The sequence below is a fragment of the Geospiza fortis genome, unplaced genomic scaffold (assembly GCF_000277835.1).
Source record: "Geospiza fortis unplaced genomic scaffold, GeoFor_1.0 scaffold41, whole genome shotgun sequence".
Classification (NCBI taxonomy): domain Eukaryota; kingdom Metazoa; phylum Chordata; class Aves; order Passeriformes; family Thraupidae; genus Geospiza; species Geospiza fortis.
Genome location: NW_005054299.1, coordinates 17,214,807 through 17,233,221, shown reverse-complemented (window position 1 = coordinate 17,233,221; position 18,415 = coordinate 17,214,807). Strand labels below are relative to the sequence as shown.

General features: G+C 36.2%; 1 protein-coding gene across 3 annotated transcripts in view; it reads left to right on the top strand.

The window, feature by feature from the left end:
* The first annotated feature begins 871 nt into the window (after positions 1-871).
* The window catches only part of STRN (striatin), a 54,634-nt gene continuing 37,090 nt past the window's right edge, over positions 872-18,415 (top strand). For 2 of the 3 annotated variants that reach the window (XM_031059458.1, XM_031059452.1), the window contains exons 1-4: positions 872-975; positions 8,177-8,250; positions 10,601-10,679; positions 12,515-12,679. In XM_031059458.1, the coding sequence (XP_030915318.1) occupies positions 947-975; positions 8,177-8,250; positions 10,601-10,679; positions 12,515-12,679 (347 nt within the window). In that variant the 5' untranslated portion in view covers positions 872-946. The remainder of the gene's footprint in view (positions 976-8,176; positions 8,251-10,600; positions 10,680-12,514; positions 12,680-18,415) is intronic. The other variant, XM_014308221.2, reaches the window with a different exon arrangement.

The following is an 18,415-nucleotide window of genomic DNA, read 5'->3' as shown; positions in this document are numbered from 1 at the left end:
TGTATTTGTGAGTTGAGCAAGTGTAAGAACTTGCCTCATGATTTGAGCATTAGGTAGAAAATCAGGGAGTTCTTCCTTTGTGATTAGGAATTAATATCTTGTGTTTGTTGTAATTATCTATTTAAAGGAGATTTTTCACAGGCAACTAAATACTTGTGCTGGAAGTTGATAGAGGTTAGCTGTCTATTTTCTACTTCACTTTTATTTACTTATGTACCATTTCTCTCCTTGTCTCCCTCACCAAAATACCTTTCCCTGTTTTCCTTTTTCTTCCTCTCTTAATTATAGTATTTCTGGAGAGCTTTCCTTAACCTATTTTAGTAAGTATCATAATTAACGCTTAACCCTGTATTACAAACAGGGGTTTAGTTTTTTTGTTCTTATTTTAGCTGAACATGGTTTACATCAGGTTTTTTTTACTAGTGTCATGTATCTGACATGTATCTATAGAATGATATCTTAATTGTACACTACTTCAGTTAGTGAGCAAAAATACTTTATCATCTTCTCTTGCTTATTGTTGGTGAATACTTTTATCTGCTGAAGGCTTTTTGTATGCTTATTTTATCCATTCCTTATCCTTTATGGAGTGTTTATCCAAGAGAGAAAACAAACCCTGTTAAACAAACCAAAATTGCTTTATTTCTTATCTTTTTCTTTCCTTTTTTTTTATTTTAGTGAGCATGCTGTTTAGAAGGCTTATCTCTGCAGTGGTTTTTGTAAGTGTTTAATGTTTATGAAGCATAGTAAGCCAAGTCTTTTTGAACTCTACAAATGAATATTAAATTAACTTTGGAAGACACACACACTTAAGAGCTAAGCTGAATAAGTTTGAGCAAGCAGATTCTAAATTGAACACTTGCTTTTGCAGGCCCAGATCGCCTTTCTTCAAGGTGAAAGGAAAGGACAGGAAAATCTGAAGAAGGATCTAGTGCGAAGAATCAAAATGCTGGAATATGCACTCAAACAGGAAAGGTATGCTGCTTTTGTGATGAGTATGTGATGAAGAAATGCTGAAGACAGAAACGTTATTTTTGCCTCTGTATTTGACAAAACCAAGAGATATTTTTTCTGTCTCTATTCAGTTCTCAGATTGACAAATTTTACTGTACTAAATAAAACCACTAGTCTAAACGTCTGCATTATGATAAGAACAACAGCTAAAACAGCATGGCTGGAAAAACATGCTAGCAAAACCCATAGCTGATCAATAATGAATGCTTTCCCTTGGTGAAATTCCACTGAACTGTACAGATTATACTCCAGAATTACAGTGTATTTTAATTTTGTTCAGCGTAATAACTTTGTTTATTAATACGTGTCAACTGAAATCTTGAATAACTGTCTTCAGTCTAATAATTTCTGGTTTTTAATCTTGCTAAGTTTTTAACCTTTTCAGTATGAGAGACTGTACAAGAATATCTTCTGGAGGTTAATTGTGTGATTGCAAAAATGTTTATGTTTACCAGTTAATCAATGTCTATTTCTTTGTTCATGGACATTTTAGTACAAATCCCGAGTTTACCATTTTATTCTTATGTATACTTTCCTGTTATTCTAACCTTTGAGGCAAACAGAAATTCAGAAATCTCTCTGTTCAACGGATTTATTTCAGGCCAAGTTTAGTTTAAATTCTTTTAATTAGTGAAATGTCTTTTAAAATTCTTGAATAAAGAGTATATTTATGGTACTGCTGCAAAGCAGTCATTGCTTACATTATCATTTTTCTGTTAGATAATTCCTGCTTCTCTTTAATAAAAGAAGCCTCTAAAATAGTTTGTTTAGTAGAAATAAGATTTCAAATACACGCATATGCAAAGGAGGAATAGAACATCACTGGTAGATAATTTTAAAAGGACACCAGTAGTTACATTACTGTATTGCATTCAGATTTGCTCATCTTATGTGGGCTATTTTAGCACAAGATGTGTCTTCTACCATCCAGTTTGTCTCTTTCTGGTAGCAACCAGTTAATCCACTAGCATAGGGATGCAGCCAGGGTTCTGGCCAGCAGTAGCCCCAGGACTCCAGTGTATTTTCTTCTTTGGGGAGTTCTTGGAGGAATCCTTAAGGTAGATACTCTTTTTGCCTGGGTTCTGTTGTGATACCAGTATTACATCAAAGAGCACAGAAAATTACAAAATGTATGCACAATGGAGTTTGCAGTTTATGGCTGTGGAAAGGCTTACATTTGAAGCATAATTACAGAGCTTAGTGTCATTGGTTCAGCTAAAAATATACTCTAAGTTATATATATATTTCTGTGAAGATTTCTTGTATTTCAAAACTGGTGGAGCTATTCCTGATTATGTAAAAGTACCTCTAACACTTCATGTTCATAACCCACAGAAGTTAGCAATTTAAAATCATCAGACAATGTAAATACATTTTTGTGTACTATCAGAGAAACTTTGTAACATTAAAAAAACCAAAAATCAAACTTCCATATGGATGGTGAAAATGTCCCTCAGTTTTATAATGTAAAATCCACCTAAATTATGACATTAAAACTTAATGCAGCAGTCCTGTCAGGATTAGGAAAAAACACTTGGTGGCTTCTTATTACAGTTTTTACATCACTATTTTTGATGTTGCGTGTTTTTCTGCTGTGTGTGGCATTAGCCTTGGTTACTCAGGTCGGTAGGCTACAGTCAGCTGATCTGATCCAGTGTGACAGTTCCAGTACCGGTAGTTCTGTAAGCAGATGTGGTGCTTGTGACTGGTGTGTATGCTGGAGACAGCTATTTATGAGTTTGTAGTTTTAAACTGCAGTTTTATTTGCTAGTTTCTAAAGAAACAGTCTTGTATTTCTGCTGGAATTATCTCCCCGCAAGTGCTCTTGCTTGATACTTCAAAGAACGGCAACATACTGAGCTTGGAAGCACTGCTCCCTTTCCCAGCATTTTCCTAAATCAGCTGTCAGCCTGGTCAGGCAATAATCAGGATGCTGGCATTTTCCATTGGGTTCTTAGAGCTGGAAAATGAGATCCTCCAAGGTAGGAGGAAGACATTACTATCAAGTCTGGGGAAGGTTGGTGCGCTGTGAGGGGGCAGGGAATCATTCCTGTATTCCTTCATTGCTGCTCTGGCTGTGTAGTATTTCAGATCTTTCTCAGCTGGACGAAATAGATTATGAGTAACAGAACAGAATATGAAATTGTGGGCCCAAGTACTCCATGTTCATAATGCCCTCAGGAAACCATGAAAAAGAAATGAGAAACATTTGTTTTCTCAGGTACATGCTTTTATGAGCTGTTATTTATAGTGGCTGCTCTGCATTTCTTTTATCAACCTAATAGTTTCAAATTTTACTGTAAATTAACAACTTTGGGACCACTGTTGTTGTTCTCTATTTCATGTCATGTCATTGTAGCGTGGGTAAGGTAGAAAATAAGTTTTACTACTGATGGTCATGTTTTTCTGGCAAATTTAGTTTAATGTTTAGTCTTTATGTCAGTAATTGTGAGGTTACCTTCTTGTTGTGTGTATATCAAGCCAGGTTATTTCTGCTGAAGAGTCTTAGTAGGTGAAGTAGCAAGGAGCTTAGAAGGAGCTAGTGCATAGTTAAGTGCTAGCATTTTTCAATAGTAGTTTTGATGTAGTTTTGCCAGCATCCAGTAGATTGCACTGTGAGGCTGTTCAGAGTTGAGGATTACTTTTTATGACTTTATCAATACTTGCTCCACCACCAGTAAGTTGCACTGGTGCCTCTGGATTTTCAGGAGCTAGCTGAAACATAGTACTGTTTCTCTCAAATACATGTCCTATTTCGGGTAGTCTAGCTCACTTCCTGTCTTAACATATTTCAACCAAAGAGCTGGACTCCTGAGCCATGTCTCTAGAAACAGTTGATTTAATTTTGTGTTGTTTTCTGCACTGATGTGTCTGATCAGTGTAAGGCTGGCGCCTTCTCCCTTGGGTAGAATATCTCGCCGTGCTGTTCCTGGCAGTCGTTCTTGTTTATGTCTCTTGATTTGGCGGCAGCTCCCAGATCTTCTACGGATGTTTTGGCAGGCTCCCTCAGCACAGCTGGATCAGATGCTTCAGGTCTGGCGACAGATATTTCCAAGAAATAGTGGCTTTTTTTGACTGGAATCAAATTTGTTTCTGTGTGAAGTATTCAGAAAAGTTTCACTGCAGTCAGTCTTAGGAAACGTGGATGAAAGCTTTTAGCATTTTCCTAAGCAGTTCTTGTGTGGCAGCCATGTTGAATGTTTCCAATCACTAAATAGAAGACACATAGTTTGATGAAAATACTGCTTATCAAAAGAGGAGAATTGTGTAATGAAGGGCAGAAGCCAGAGCAGTGGTAATACTCATGCTTATCTGAGTAAGGGCATCTACCCAGGAACATAGTTTCACAGTGCTAAAATAGCTTTCTTTCAAATAACTGGAAGGCTAGTCTTCAGATAGAAAATACCTTCTATTAAGTTGTATCTTTCAGGTAGCCATTTTCAAGTCATTTTTCTGTCTCTGCATACTGTTAATAATTCATATGTAATTTTCAGAAATGGAAGGTAAATAATTGAAGTTGAACAAGTTTCAGATAATAAATCTTTGTTTCTTTTTCTCCCCTGCCACCAAACCACTGTCCTTTTTTTTGACCAGAGGATAAAAAGGTTGAAGAAACTTTCATTTTCTTTGTACTTTTTTTACACAAAATATACTTTATCTCTTTTTTGTGATGGTAGTATCACACTACTGGGATGTGTGAGCTAGAGTTCAAGGTGAGCTGCAGAAGGTCATTTTAAAGCTGTTAATAAATGGACCCTGTGATTTCTGCAAAAGTGAAAAAATTAAGCATTACAGGTGGAGAGCAGATATTCTGTCATTGTAAAAACAGATTAAATTAAAATGTGCTAATAGAATAAGTGATATTTTGAATTTGTGTAGAAAAGAATTAAAGGTTATTTTGTGAAGAGTTTTATACCCTTTGATTGCAATATGTGTAACTGAAGGGTCAAGACTCCCTTCTAGTCCTGGAGTTTGAGTCATGGTGTTCAGCTCTTTTCTTAGTGCATTTTAGAAAGAAGGTTGTTTATCTTTCATACCTGTGACATTTTGAACTGTATCATAAAAAGCATCTAATAATAAATCTCATACTGCCTGGAGAAATGTGGAAGATATTTCCTAGATAACCTATTAGTGCTCTATATTGATTTTATGGGAGTTTTTGGTAATATTTTTCTGAACTTTAGAAGCTCACCTCAACTGAAGATGAGTTCAGTGTGTCACATACTCTGGCATGATACTCATGCTTCTGTTTCAAGTGTGTGTCCTGCTCAGAGACCTGAATTTATACCAATTGAATTTAATTCAGGTTTGATTGTAGCACTGGGTTTTTTTTATCATTTTGTGCAGTCAGAGCTCTATAACTTTGTTTTTAACTTTTCCAGCAATATTGGAAATAAGGATTTCTTTTTGGGGCTTTTCATCTCTTCAGTTGCCTCTTTGTTAGAACACTGTTCTGCCTTTTCTCTAGTGCTACTGGTCTCTGCCTGCAATATACAAAGTTAGGTCCTCTGAAAGATGAAATCTTAATCCAGTTTGGCCCTAAAATAAATTTAAAGGGCCAGTGGTGTACAAGACCATGTCATCTACGTTATCCTCTTGAAGTAAAGAATAGCACCAAAAGCTTTAAAAGCTGTTGTGTTATGAGGTTGAACCAGTTAGAAAATCCTGGTTACTAACAATTTTAAATGGATTTAGAATGAATATTCTCATTTTGGTGAAATGATTTTATAATGCTTTTGATGAGTGGGGAAAAGTTCAGTAAGAAAAAAGACTATTACTGTTGATTTAAGAGGGGAGCAAACTAAAAGTGAGCAACCATGGATTTAGGAGATTGAAATAAATATACTGAGAAGTTTAAAAAACTGCAGTCTGAATCTTTGAAAGGCAGATTTTGGAGAACATGAGATCTGAGGAACAGGAAAGGTCCAAAGAATGATCCTTTCAGTGAACCTAGCAAACATTTTACTTAGGCTGGAAATGATTAACAAAACTTGATAAGAAAATTAGTGAACGCATAGAGCATAGTGGAACTTTGTATAAAACCCACAAACTAAAAGCAAATGTCAACTGCTGCAAAACTAACTTCTTCCTGAATTCTTTGAAGGAATGAAGTAGAACACAACATATGTCAGTAATCCAGATTAGAGCAGAGTATTATTTGTTTCTGTTAAGTCATATCAAAATAGATTACATATTAAGGTCTCTTGATTTCATGACTGCATAGAAAATTGTACTCTTATAAGTTGGTTGCAAAGTGGAGGATTTCTTAATTCTTGATTAATCATTGCTTTTCATTAGTGGTGGTGGGAGAAAAGTATACATAGCATCAATATTTAACAATAATGAGAGGCAGTTGTTTTACTAGGGTAACATGTAAGAAATGGATAGTTGGAAAAGGAAAGATAAATATTTTGATTGAGCATTCAGCTTTGATTTTGTTCTACTCTTGGTTATTCTTTTCTGTACTGACCAAAATGTTTAACTTCCATCTATTGCCTTTAATACAGTTCAAGCACATCCTTTCTCTTTTCCTTGTTGATTGCTGCTCAGCTGAGTTAGAGCTTAGTGCTCTGGTTCTTGAGAGTTAGTTCCTTCATCTGTTGATGTTGCTATGCCTAAGAGGCACTTCTTCACTCTTCACTTACCCTTCTCAGTCAGAATTAAATGCTTATTATAATTAAAATGCACCTGGATTAGTAGGAAGCTATTACTGTCGAAATTGAAACGTAAGAACTACGAAGCATTCTTCAGCACTATTTTGTTAGAAGTAATGGGTTTTCTTGATGAAATAGGAAAAGGCAAAAGAAAACAGTAATATAATGAAGATGTTTAAGAAGCAATCTATAGGTGCAGGTAACTTGAAAACATTTTCTGCAGCTGTTCGTGATATAGTCATGCGATTTTAGTGAAAACTTGCCTCATACAATTACAAAGTGTCAAACCCATTAAATTTTTTAAAAATAAATTTTAAGTAGAAGAGCTCCCTTGTGCCTAGTGGAGCGAATGAAATTCCTTCTCACGTTGGTGCATATGAGAGATTTATTTTTTTTGTCTTTTTCAGCCTTTTTCTTGCTACCCTACACTTCACTTTGTACATTTGCGTTTGAACTGCGTGTACGTGTGAGCTGTTTGATTGTTCCACTACTTCCAGGCTGCACACGCAGCATTTCCTGAGTTCTCAGCCTTTTGTTTAGAGTAGGAACTGGTGCAAGTGCCACTCTTCTACCCAGTTGTGAAGGTATAAAACTTGCAGTTTTGTACTTTTAAAGTTATGGTGAGTGTCAGAGAAGGAGGGAACAGATTGCAAAACTAGAAAAGGCTCACTTTGCCTCACTTTCTCTACTGCAGTGTTATAAGACTACTGTAATGAATCTTGAATAATTTACATGTGCATGTATAATACTGTTCTACTGTGGTGTTATTATGTGTATTTCAAAGTCTGTACATACTGAGTCTTTAGGATGAAGCTTCTCAAATTAAAAAGCTTTTCCATTTTTTTTGTAGCTACTCTTGTTCATTGTATGGCATGCTTTGTGGGGCTTATTATATTAGACCTTTTGAAACCTAAATAATTTTGGAAGTCTCCATTTTTGCACTTGGTCAAGTGGCAGACCTAGCAGCTTTGAGAGAAAGTGGTGTGGGTGAGCTGTCATTGCTAAGTCTTGTTTAGAATAGTTTTGGCTGAGGGCCTGCTGCTGTTGGAGAGCACAGCATTTCGAAGGATAAAACTAAAGTTTGCCTAATGGAGTGACAGTATGAGATACGAAGTAGATGGCACTGAACTGACATGGGTAGTAAAAATGTTTCATAAACGTTGGCTAAAAAGGAAAGGCTGGGGGGTTGGGAAGGGAAGCAGAAGAGTTGCTTGTGTCCACAGGGAAGGAACCTTTTCTGTAGCAAGGACATTTTGTAAAATCTGCAGTCAACCGCTCTGCGTGTTTCCTCAGTATTCACTATGCAATTACATGTAACCCTTGGAAAAAAATATTTCAATAAAATTACCTATCTGAAATCATGGTAAAATTACTTGGTTTGCTTTGTTCCCAGCCTAGAAGAAAGGAGTGGCTATTCAATTGAAAACAGATGACATTTATGTGTTTAGAGATATCCTTTAAATGTACTAATAGATTTTTAAAATTTTTTTTGTTTGGTTTCCTTGCAGGGCTAAATACCACAAATTAAAATATGGCACAGAATTGAATCAGGGAGATATGAAGCCACCGAACTATGATTCTGGTAAGAATTTAATGAGAGTGAGTTTATTACTGGCATAAAAGCTTAACTGTGTTATGTACAACAAAATTGGAACCATCTATACGTAAAGGCAGAGCATAGAATGTCTGCAAATCTCATCTCTGTCGCTTGGTTTATGGAGGGGATGGTCTAGCTGACTGTCATGGTGATTTCTTACCTCATTGGATTTAGAAGGTCGTGAAAAGACCCCCAAACAAAAAATCCAACCCCATACCAACTAGCAGAGCTTTACACCAGGCTTTTCTTGTCCAAGTTTTTAATGAGTTTTTTAGAAATTTTATTTCATGCAATTATCAGCTTTATTTCCATAACTGAAGAAATATTGAATTTGGTGCTACTAAGTAGAAGACCTCAGTCTCTTTCTGGACCTTTAGAAAACTTTGTCCGGATCATCCCACAGCCCTAGACAACCATGGGGATTTTTTGTAGTTTTTCAGGATGCATCTACAGCACATTGCTCCAGTTTCCAGCTGAGGAATGTAGTGCAAGGCCTGGCTTGCCCAGCAGAGTCTAGACTGTGCATTAATTCTGCAAAGTCAACATTGTGGAAATACTTCAGTTAAAATTCCATTATTCTCATTTATCCCATTGTATTCTATATACAGCTACCAGAAATGTGTATTTTCATTCTGTATCAAATCTGGACTGATGACTTATAAAAAAAACTTTGTTCTGATGCTATTTTGGAGTTGTCTTTGATAGATACTTATGTTGTGTCTTGATGTGTTCCCCTCACCCTGTCCCTATTTTCCCTGCCCAGTCATGAAAAAAAGTCAAAATGTTGGTAGTAGTTCTTCCACATGGATCCTTGTTGTTTTCTTTATGATCTCTTGGTGAGTCTGTAACACAATTTTAGAAGAAAGATTTCAATCTCCTGGTAAAGGGGTACTTTAAAAATAAAATTATTTATACAATTTATCCCTGTATACTATATATACTATATCTTCTGCTATAATTTCCTCATAATGCAAGTCTCTTCACTCTTATCTGTAAACGACTGCTACTGCTAGCAGTCATCACTTTTGAAGAGACTAAGCACAAGAGAATTCTTGCCACTGGATATACTTAACAGTGCCTTCAGAAGAGTGGATTTTGCTTTCAAAAAGAATTTTCAGGCAGATTTACCCCAGTCATGTTTTAATAATTATAGACTGAGCTTTGGTAGCTGTGCATTGGATCCAGCTGTGTCCAGTTGTCATGGGAAGATGATTGTGCACTTGATTATTTCCTGTGGTTGCTATTAAATAGATTTGTGAATATGAGATGTCTAAAATTCATATATCTCGCCTTGCATGTGAATTCTGATTAGTATTTAATAGCTTCTTTGGGTAGGTGGTGGGGTTTTTTTGTGTTGTATTAATTGAGTTGTTTAAAGGTAAGTGACTTCCTGATGAGAATAATAGCTTTCACACGTCACATATCAAGTTACTCATAGGAGTATACCACAGGTTTTTCTGGTTCTTAAGTCTTGTTTACACAGGAAGTTTGTTCATCCTTCAGTGTTTGGACCACAAAGTTTTAAAGTTTTATAGAGGCTTTCATAGATAATAAACCAAGGCATTTTATCTTGGGAAGCATATGCATCTCCTTGAGGAGAGGAAAAAACCCACCATCATGTGCTGTGAAGCTGTATATGGAATAAATGTGTAGCTGTTGGTTGCCAGCATTCTGATAGTTTTCTTAAAAGAACAGCCACATAGCCACATGATATTTTTTAATTTTTTTTTTTTCCTGGAGTAGTAACTTTTGGTTACAAATTCATGGTTGGGGAAAATGTGCTGAAAATTTTTTAACAACTTTACAAGTTAAAAAATAGTCCCTATTGTTTGTTTGTTTGTTTCTACAAAACTAATGCAAATAAGGATTAAATTGATGCAAGTAGATCTGTTGATTTATGTTGAACTGTCAAATATAAAAAAATTGGGAAGTTGTAAACCAATATCATGCTGCAGTTAGCAGTTAAAGATATTTGTATTCAGACTTATTGTGAGCAGTAATTATCTTGGGAGGCCAAAGCAAAAATTGGACTGCAGATTGACTGACATTATGTGCCCCTAAAGGAGATAGGAACTTGTTCTCATAGAGTAGGAGTGCTTAGGAGTTAGGACTAGTGGAACTTGCTCTCATAGAGTAGGATGTACCTGGAAATCTTTATGTGTATATAGTACTACAATTATGTGCTGTGTGCATTTTTTTTCTCCATTATTTGCACTTTGAATTTTGGTATTAAACCATTCCTAATCATTCTCAGGCAGATCACTTTTTTTGTGGATGGGCATCTTTTATGCAAATAGGAAAAAGAAAAAAAATGTAATAAAATAATCTTTTTCAGATGAAGGGAATGAGACAGAGATTCAGCCACCACAGAACAGCCAGCTAATATGGAAACAAGGACGACAGCTGTTAAGACAGTAAGTGTTGAAAAAAGGACTCAAATACTGAATGCAAAGAAAGAATCTGCTAATGAAATATGATGGTGATGGTATTTGATTTTTTGATTATTTTTTTTCAGTTGTATTTTACTGAAAGAAAAGCTAGTGTGTGTGATGAAGTTCATTGAGCTTCTGCACTCCTTTTCCTTGGGTTTTAAAAAAATTAATATTTCATAACTTCAGATGAGAAGCCTTGTCAAATCACAAACACCTGATCTCATTTGCTTTTCTTTCATGGAGTATAATAAGCCAATCTGCTTGGGAGAACAGTGGGTCATGACATATTGCAATTAAAAGGCAAAAGACACATGTGATTCTGCTAAGAGCTGTGTAAAATAAAAACAGCTGGCATTGGAGAAGGAAAACTTTTATTTTGGCTTGCTTAAGTTGCAGAAAAGATTAACATCCAGAAGGTTAGACTAGATGTTTTCTAATTCTCTGTTCATCTCAATGAAACAAATGTCTCTTAATCGGAATTAATTTTTGACTTGTGATCATAGTATAAATTAATTGCCATGATGTCTGGTGTGTTACAGAGGATTAAATGAGAGGGGACTGAGACAGTAAGGATGGTCTGGAACTTATATTAAAGACCTTTTTCCAAGGAGTTGTACAAATTTAAATTCGTTGGATGGCTTGTCCAGGCTTCTCTTTTGCAAGAGCTCAAATCATTGCCTGCATGTTGAATAAATGTAACTAGAGTGATTTTGACTTGGATCAGTGATTTTGAAGACGAGTCATTCCGTCTCAGCGCCTTTCATGCAGGAGTGACACACTGCTGAATATAGAGTGCATATTACTGACAGACTCTCTTTTGCATAGGTGACTTGTTTGATTTTTCTGTAGCCAACAATCAGTATTTCTCTCCTAATGTGGTTATGTGAATGATACTAAATAATTGGAGGAGAATGTTCTTGCAGGAGAAGTGCATGTTCCTGATTTGTAGCAGCTGTCACTGTAAAATAGCATTTCCTTTTTTCAGAGTTGTCTAGAATATTGAAAATTTAATCAATTCTCTGCTATTAACTCCATGTTCTAGAGGGAAGGACACAAACCAATTTCTACTTTTTCTTTTTGAAATCATTATTTCCCTCCTGTTTCTCTCAAGGGCAACGTGGCATATTGGTGAAAGAGCCAACTTTAAAACTACAGAGCCAACTTTGGGCTGTGAAATCTATACAATGATTTTTGCTGTTCAGTCTTTATGTGGAAGACAAATTTTTGCAGATCCATTGCAGAATAAAGGAAAGGCAAGACAGATTTGATCAAGTCTAGTTCATCATAAATAACAGCTCTTACTAATGGCCACAGCTAAAGAATTTAGGTTTTATTCAAATTTCTAGGCTTCTAATAATGTTTACATAAGTAACATATCTACTGCTTCTTGTATCTAGTTTCCATGTGTCAAATAATAAAAATGCTTGTGCATGCGACTGTGGTGATTTTTATAAAGCAGTTGTAAGTATTTTAATTGAAAGTGCTTTTCCATCCATTTTAGTAGATGAATGAATAACGTATTGTATAACCTCTGACTGCTAGGCTCTCTGATATTTTTTTTTCTCAGTGACTGTAGAGGCTGGTACTGCAAGAGGCGATCCCTCTGCAGCTGGTACAGGATGATTTACAAGCATGTTTCACTAGCTCAGCACTGGAGTTTGCTAAGCTTAGGGATTGAGGATGAGTTCAGGGAGAAGTTCAGCCAGTTGCTAAGCTAAGGGATTGAGGATGAGTTCAGGGAGAAGTTCAGGAAGGAATTTCATGTTTTGCAGAAGTGACATGTGCAGAGGAGATTAGCATGAGTTCTCTTCCTTCAGGTATCTACAAGAAGTGGGCTACACCGACACGATATTGGATGTGAAATCAAAACGAGTGCGAGCTTTATTGGGCCTCTCAAGTGATGCTTCAGAAAAAGAGAACAGAAATCAAGAGCCAATGGTAAATGGCACAGAGGGCCAGATTAAAGAAAACGCAATGATCGGGTAAGCATCAAGATGACTTTGTTCTATTTCTGCATAAATGCACTTAGTGGTGTTGAACAAAATTTTGTTTACTGAGAAGATTTCAGGATTTTTTCCTAGTTTGAGATTAGAGCAATTCTAACTAATTTTATTATATTAAGCAATAAGTATGGAAGTAATTCTTTAGAGTCAAATCTTGAAAGCATTGTAAATTTTTTTTCCAGTTGGATGGCAGCACTAAGTCAAATCAAGCCTCTTTTGAGATATGATTGCTAAGTGTTTAGAAGTCAGTGTTGTTTCAAGTTAATGGTTTGTTTGTGTTGCTGGACACTTTACTGTGTAGGTTGCAGGCTTTGCTCTTCTGGTCTGTGCTGACTACAACATGATAAGCTATATAAGAGAGGGAATTTTTTTGCTAAATCTGAAAAACAAAGTCACTCATTACATTCTGAGTCCGAAAAGTTTTTGGTTTTCTACTGACATATGTAAATGTGACTGAAGTGTAAGGTGCTAATTTCTGCATTTTAATATTTCTAAATACTATGGAAAGTCAGTCAAAGACAGTAAAAGTTGGTTCTCACTTCTTCTCTTAAGTAATGTTAAAACTTAAGAGGTGTTTTTCCCATTTTCTTCTCTTTTCCATGCAGTGTTAAAAAAGAAAAAAAAGTAAGTTAAACTTAACTCTAAAGGCTTCAGAAAAGCAGTCTGTTCATTCTTGTTTAAGATACTGTAGTTGCAAAACTGGAAAAATAATGAAAATTATGCAGAATTGTAGGAACAGTAGATGAGGTAGCTATTTCCAGTAGTAGCACAGCTTTCCTCAGAAATCCTCACTCTTTTTTCCTTTTCTATATTCATGGAAAAAAATTCAAGACCTTTATTTTCTAAGACCTAATACTGTTATATATACATCCTATCTTCTAAAAAGCATTTGTAAGATTTCATTATACCCTCCTGATAGCTGCAGCAACTTCAGGCCAACAGGTTACATAAGGGCAGAAGTTCGTTGTTACATAATTAAATATAATGCTGTGAGATGGAAAACCTGAATGTGTGAGAAAACCTGCAAGCTACTAAAATATATTGTGTTGCTACATAGTTGACAAGTCATGTCGTTTATGTACAGCAGCTTTGTTTTGAAGAACAAGGAATGCTTGATAGCTTGCAATAACAGTTCTGGTTTGATTTCTGGTGAAGGGGAAGTGTGTAAATAAAGCTTTCTCCTCTTACACTTTAAAATTTATTTTTGTGTATTTACATAGTTTTGAAGAAGGTGGATGTGTGTATAAGGTAGTTACTTGATGGTTGAAATACTGGGACAGTGGTTTTAATATAGCAGTTTTGGACATATTTGCATTTCTTTCCTATCTGCTTGGTTTTGGGATAGATCTGACATTAGGTTTAACACTTTGTAGTTTACCCTGTTGCTGAGGATATTCAGTGATGGAGAAAAATGAATTCCCTTCCATTGTGGCTGTACTAGCTTATCAGCTGCAAGGCTGGTCAGGCTGAACACTTTGAAAAACTTTTCTTGCTTGTGATGCCTGAGATGGCAGACTGCATTGTAGAGCTTAGGGATGTGTTTTGATAAGATAATGAACAAGAAGGGACTCAAAGGCTTTACAGTGGTAAAATTTTCCAGGGTTCTTGTTCAACATGGTCATGTTGAACATGGGTGATTTTGAATTTCTGGATGTCCACTGAGATCTCCCTCACCAGAAGGAAAAAAAGTCAGGATTTTACTAGAATTCCATGATCAATCTAAGTACAGGACTGCTTCTCAATGCTGTGATTCTTCTGGGTGCTTCAGTCACACTTGCAGACCACCTCTTATAATTTTTCTTTCAGGAAGCATTCTGTGGCTTAATTCCTGGCAGAGACTGCCTGTTATTTAACAGCTATTTCATCTTGTGCTACCTCAGTGTTTCTGTGACATCTGGCACGGTTCACCTTCTTCCAACTGCATCATTACTTACCTCTGAGCTTTCAAAGTGCAGCTTTGTGGTAGATGCAAAATGAGAAATAAGCTCATATTTACCTGTTACCCTGCCTCATGTAATGCCAGCATAACTTCAGCCTATATAGAACAGCTTCTCTTTGAAAAGTATAGCATTGAATAGATGACACAGGTCTAAGGCATATGGGTGTTGCTCCTGAACTCAGGATGCAACTCCTGAACTCAACTGAAATTTTTAATGAGTGTTTGAAACCCTAATTGAATGCTTTCCTAGCTGGTTGGCAGAACTAGGAAAATGTAGGTGATTCAGCTAAGTTCTGGTTTACTGTTGAGGAAGATGCATTCATTGAAGCAACCTCACCAGTGCTAGGCTGCTTGCTGTGAGGGCAAAAGGACTGGCCCTTCCTTTAGCAGCCTCTTGTTCATCCTTGTGTGTATGTAAAGTGAAAAATGGATTTGGGCTGCAGCAGGCTTTTACAGTTGGAAGGAGTGCAGTGAACAAGTGTCTGCAGTTTGGTAGTGGTAGAAGAGGAAAGTTATGGTGAGAAATTGGAAGAACAAGAAACCAAACAAAACCTTAGTGCAGTTCCAGGAAGTTTAAGGTCATATGTGAGTGTTTGCCACGACCATGAGATGTTGAGACAGTTGCAAACTAAAATGCAGACTGAAGACTCTCAGTGACTGTATGGGTACAGTGAAACTCTTCATAGGAGAAAGCTTTGCTGTCTATCACCAGAGAAGCCTGTGAACTGCTCAAGCCAATGCAGTTTGGCAGATTTTCCTGTTGCAAACATATAATGAACATTGATGTCAAATATTTGCTTGCAAGTCTGAGGACACTGGTCAGCCTGAAGATGTTTTAGTTACATTTGAAGAGCAGAGCACTGGGCAGAAGGTAACGCATGAAAATGGATATAGTCTAACAAGGAATGCAGCTCTGTTGAAGTGAGAAAAGACAGCTCATAGCATTTTTGATCTGTTTGGTCTTGGAAGAACTGCATAGCATGCACCCAGTTGAATCTGTGCATTTTTAGTCAGTGTTTTAGAATACTGTTTACGTGGAGTGAAAAATGTGAGAAGTGGATTACAGGACTGGAGTAAAGAGAAACCTTGGGGATGGGAAACGATAAAGACAAATCAATAGGAGTTTGGAAAGAATGTGATGAAGATAATGTGCAATAGAGGGGAAAATGGTACTGTGAAAAACAGGAGGAGTATTGATTTAATGATGCATTTCCAGAATAGAAAAATGGAAGGCACACTAGCTTTTAGTTTCCTTAAAGATTTCTCCATATAGCAGTGTAAATTGCAGAAAGAACAGATTGGCTCAACTGCCTTCTGTACAACTGAACACTCATGATAAATTCCAAAGAAAGGAAGGAGATCGTATTTGATGCTTTTATGCTGCCATATGGTTATCTCTTTGAGAGGAGAGAGGTAGTATTGGCGATAGGAAACAAAACTTCCTTTATGTTTTCATTATTTGTTTGATAATCAACCACTACTTTCTTAGTGAAATGAAAGTGGTGGAGCACAAAATAAATTAGTATTCCAAAAAATTCCAGGGAAAAAATGGAAGAGCTGATCTACTTCTCAACACAGTCAGATTTTAGCACAGTTTTTGTGCATGTATTCATCTGTGCATAGTGATTTTTGCTGCTACTCAGCCTTCTTCTGAAATACCTCTGTGACTTGCTCTGATTGTACTGGGCACAGTGGAAACCCACACTTTGCTTATTTTTTAATATTTTCTAATGCCTTTGATTGTTTTAAAGATAATGCCTGGCATTTTTCCTCTGACCTTGGGGATGTGTGAAGTGTATACTTCATGGTAGGTAGGGAGGATGTTTTTCCTCTGTTCAGCTTACTACAGCTTTTACAGATTTTTAAGTTGTTACAGCAGTATTTGCCTATTATATGAGTTTTATCTTGTTGTCTGTCCTTTTTACCTATTTCAACAGCCGAGGTTTGGACACTCAGTGTTTGGGATGCCAACACTGAGTTGAGCCTTTTTGTGGGAAAGGCTAGTGAGAACGATAGGGGTGATTATTGTGAAGCTGATGCTGTTTGCTTTGGTATGTAGAAGCGTATGATGATTAATGTCGTGCAGATACTTAATACAATAACATTTATTTGCAGCAGAGGATATGTAACTTGAATTCTGCTAGGCTCTAGTTGTTTTAGAAAATTGCTGTCCGGTCCCTTATAACCTCTCAGCTTAGTTTTGTATATCCTGAATTATTGCAGTTTCTTCAGAGAAGTTCCCCTTGCTTTGGTACAGTGATGAACACACTACTGTTGTCTGACTCTGTTTTAAGCCAAATCAGTTTCTCTTCATCCTTAGGTGAAATAACCTCAGACTTTGTATTACTAGCTGCTGCATGTTTGGCCAGACTTGTATTCTTACATTGCCTATTTATTTGCTGATGTACAGATCCTCTTGAAAACTTTAGCACTCAAGAAAGACATCATGTGGATTTTGAATGCACCCTGCAAGATTTTGAATCCATAAATGAAATGTTAATATGATAACGTGAGCTAGATATAGTCCTGTTTTCACTTATTTCATGGAATTTAAAAGGGAATCAGTTTTCAGTTTCTTCAATCAGTCCACTTGCATTACAAAAGATAAGTACCACTTGGCATGACTGGACTCAAAAATAGATACTAAAATAATAACCTCATAATAATGATTTAAATTCCTAACACTTGCAGTGAGAGGAATGGGTGCTTTCCTCCAACAAACTGAAACAGAAATGAAAGCTGCCTGCAAATGTAGCTTGTAGCCTTGAAAACATGAGAGTACTTAAGTATCTTTAGTTCATTTATTACCTCATTTTTAGTAGCTTTATCTTACTGAGTGAAACCTAAACAGTCAAATTAGTTTACCTTCTTGAAGGTGTGTATTTGACTACCATTTAGTATGAGTGGAAGCAAATATAATAAAGGAATAGAACTGGAAAGGAATGAGGATATACCAAACATATGTGTATATATATGCATAGATACAAATGTCTATGTATAAAAATGGTATAGATTAGTTCTTGCTAAGGGTTTGATCATTAGAACTATAAATAGCCAATAGAAACGTCTTAAAGAAAAATGGTCCTCAGTGATGTATCAGTCTCTCTCTAAACTTACCTGCTGCCTTTTCTTTTCTTATTGAACTGCCAAGGGCTTCCACTGCCTATACTTTACATGAGCAAAATCAAACCTCAGCATTTGAAAGCAAATCTGAAGACCTTTTCAAAAAATAAAAAATTTGAAAACTTTATCTTTCTGATATACAGAAGTCATTCCAACTGACACTTCAGTGAATGACCATCTTTGTATACCAGAAGACTATGTAACTCTTTTGCATCTCTAAATCCTATTAACACTGGCCCAAGTAATGAAAATGCTGCATACTGGCTGATGAATGTTGTTTGTTGACTAGCTTATAAAATGGTTTATTTGGGAAAATACCTCTGAATTTATAAACCTCAGGTAAGAGCTGCCATAAGAAAGATTTCCAAAATAGTATGCAAGTAGATGTTGAATTACAAAAAGGAAAAAAACCCACCAAAACATTAAGGGGAATAAAGCAAATGGATTTTGGATTTTTTTTTCACCTTTTTTCTGTTTTTCCCTACCTCCATCTTGCAGTGAGCTAACAGGCATTTCAAAGGTACCTTATTTAGGCCAGATCTGGATACTTTCAACAGATGCACTAAAGCAGGAAAAAAAAGTAGATAAATTGGGTTTTTTTGTGAAGAAAGAAGTACAAATGGACCACACTTTTAATTGGCACCATTCTGTGG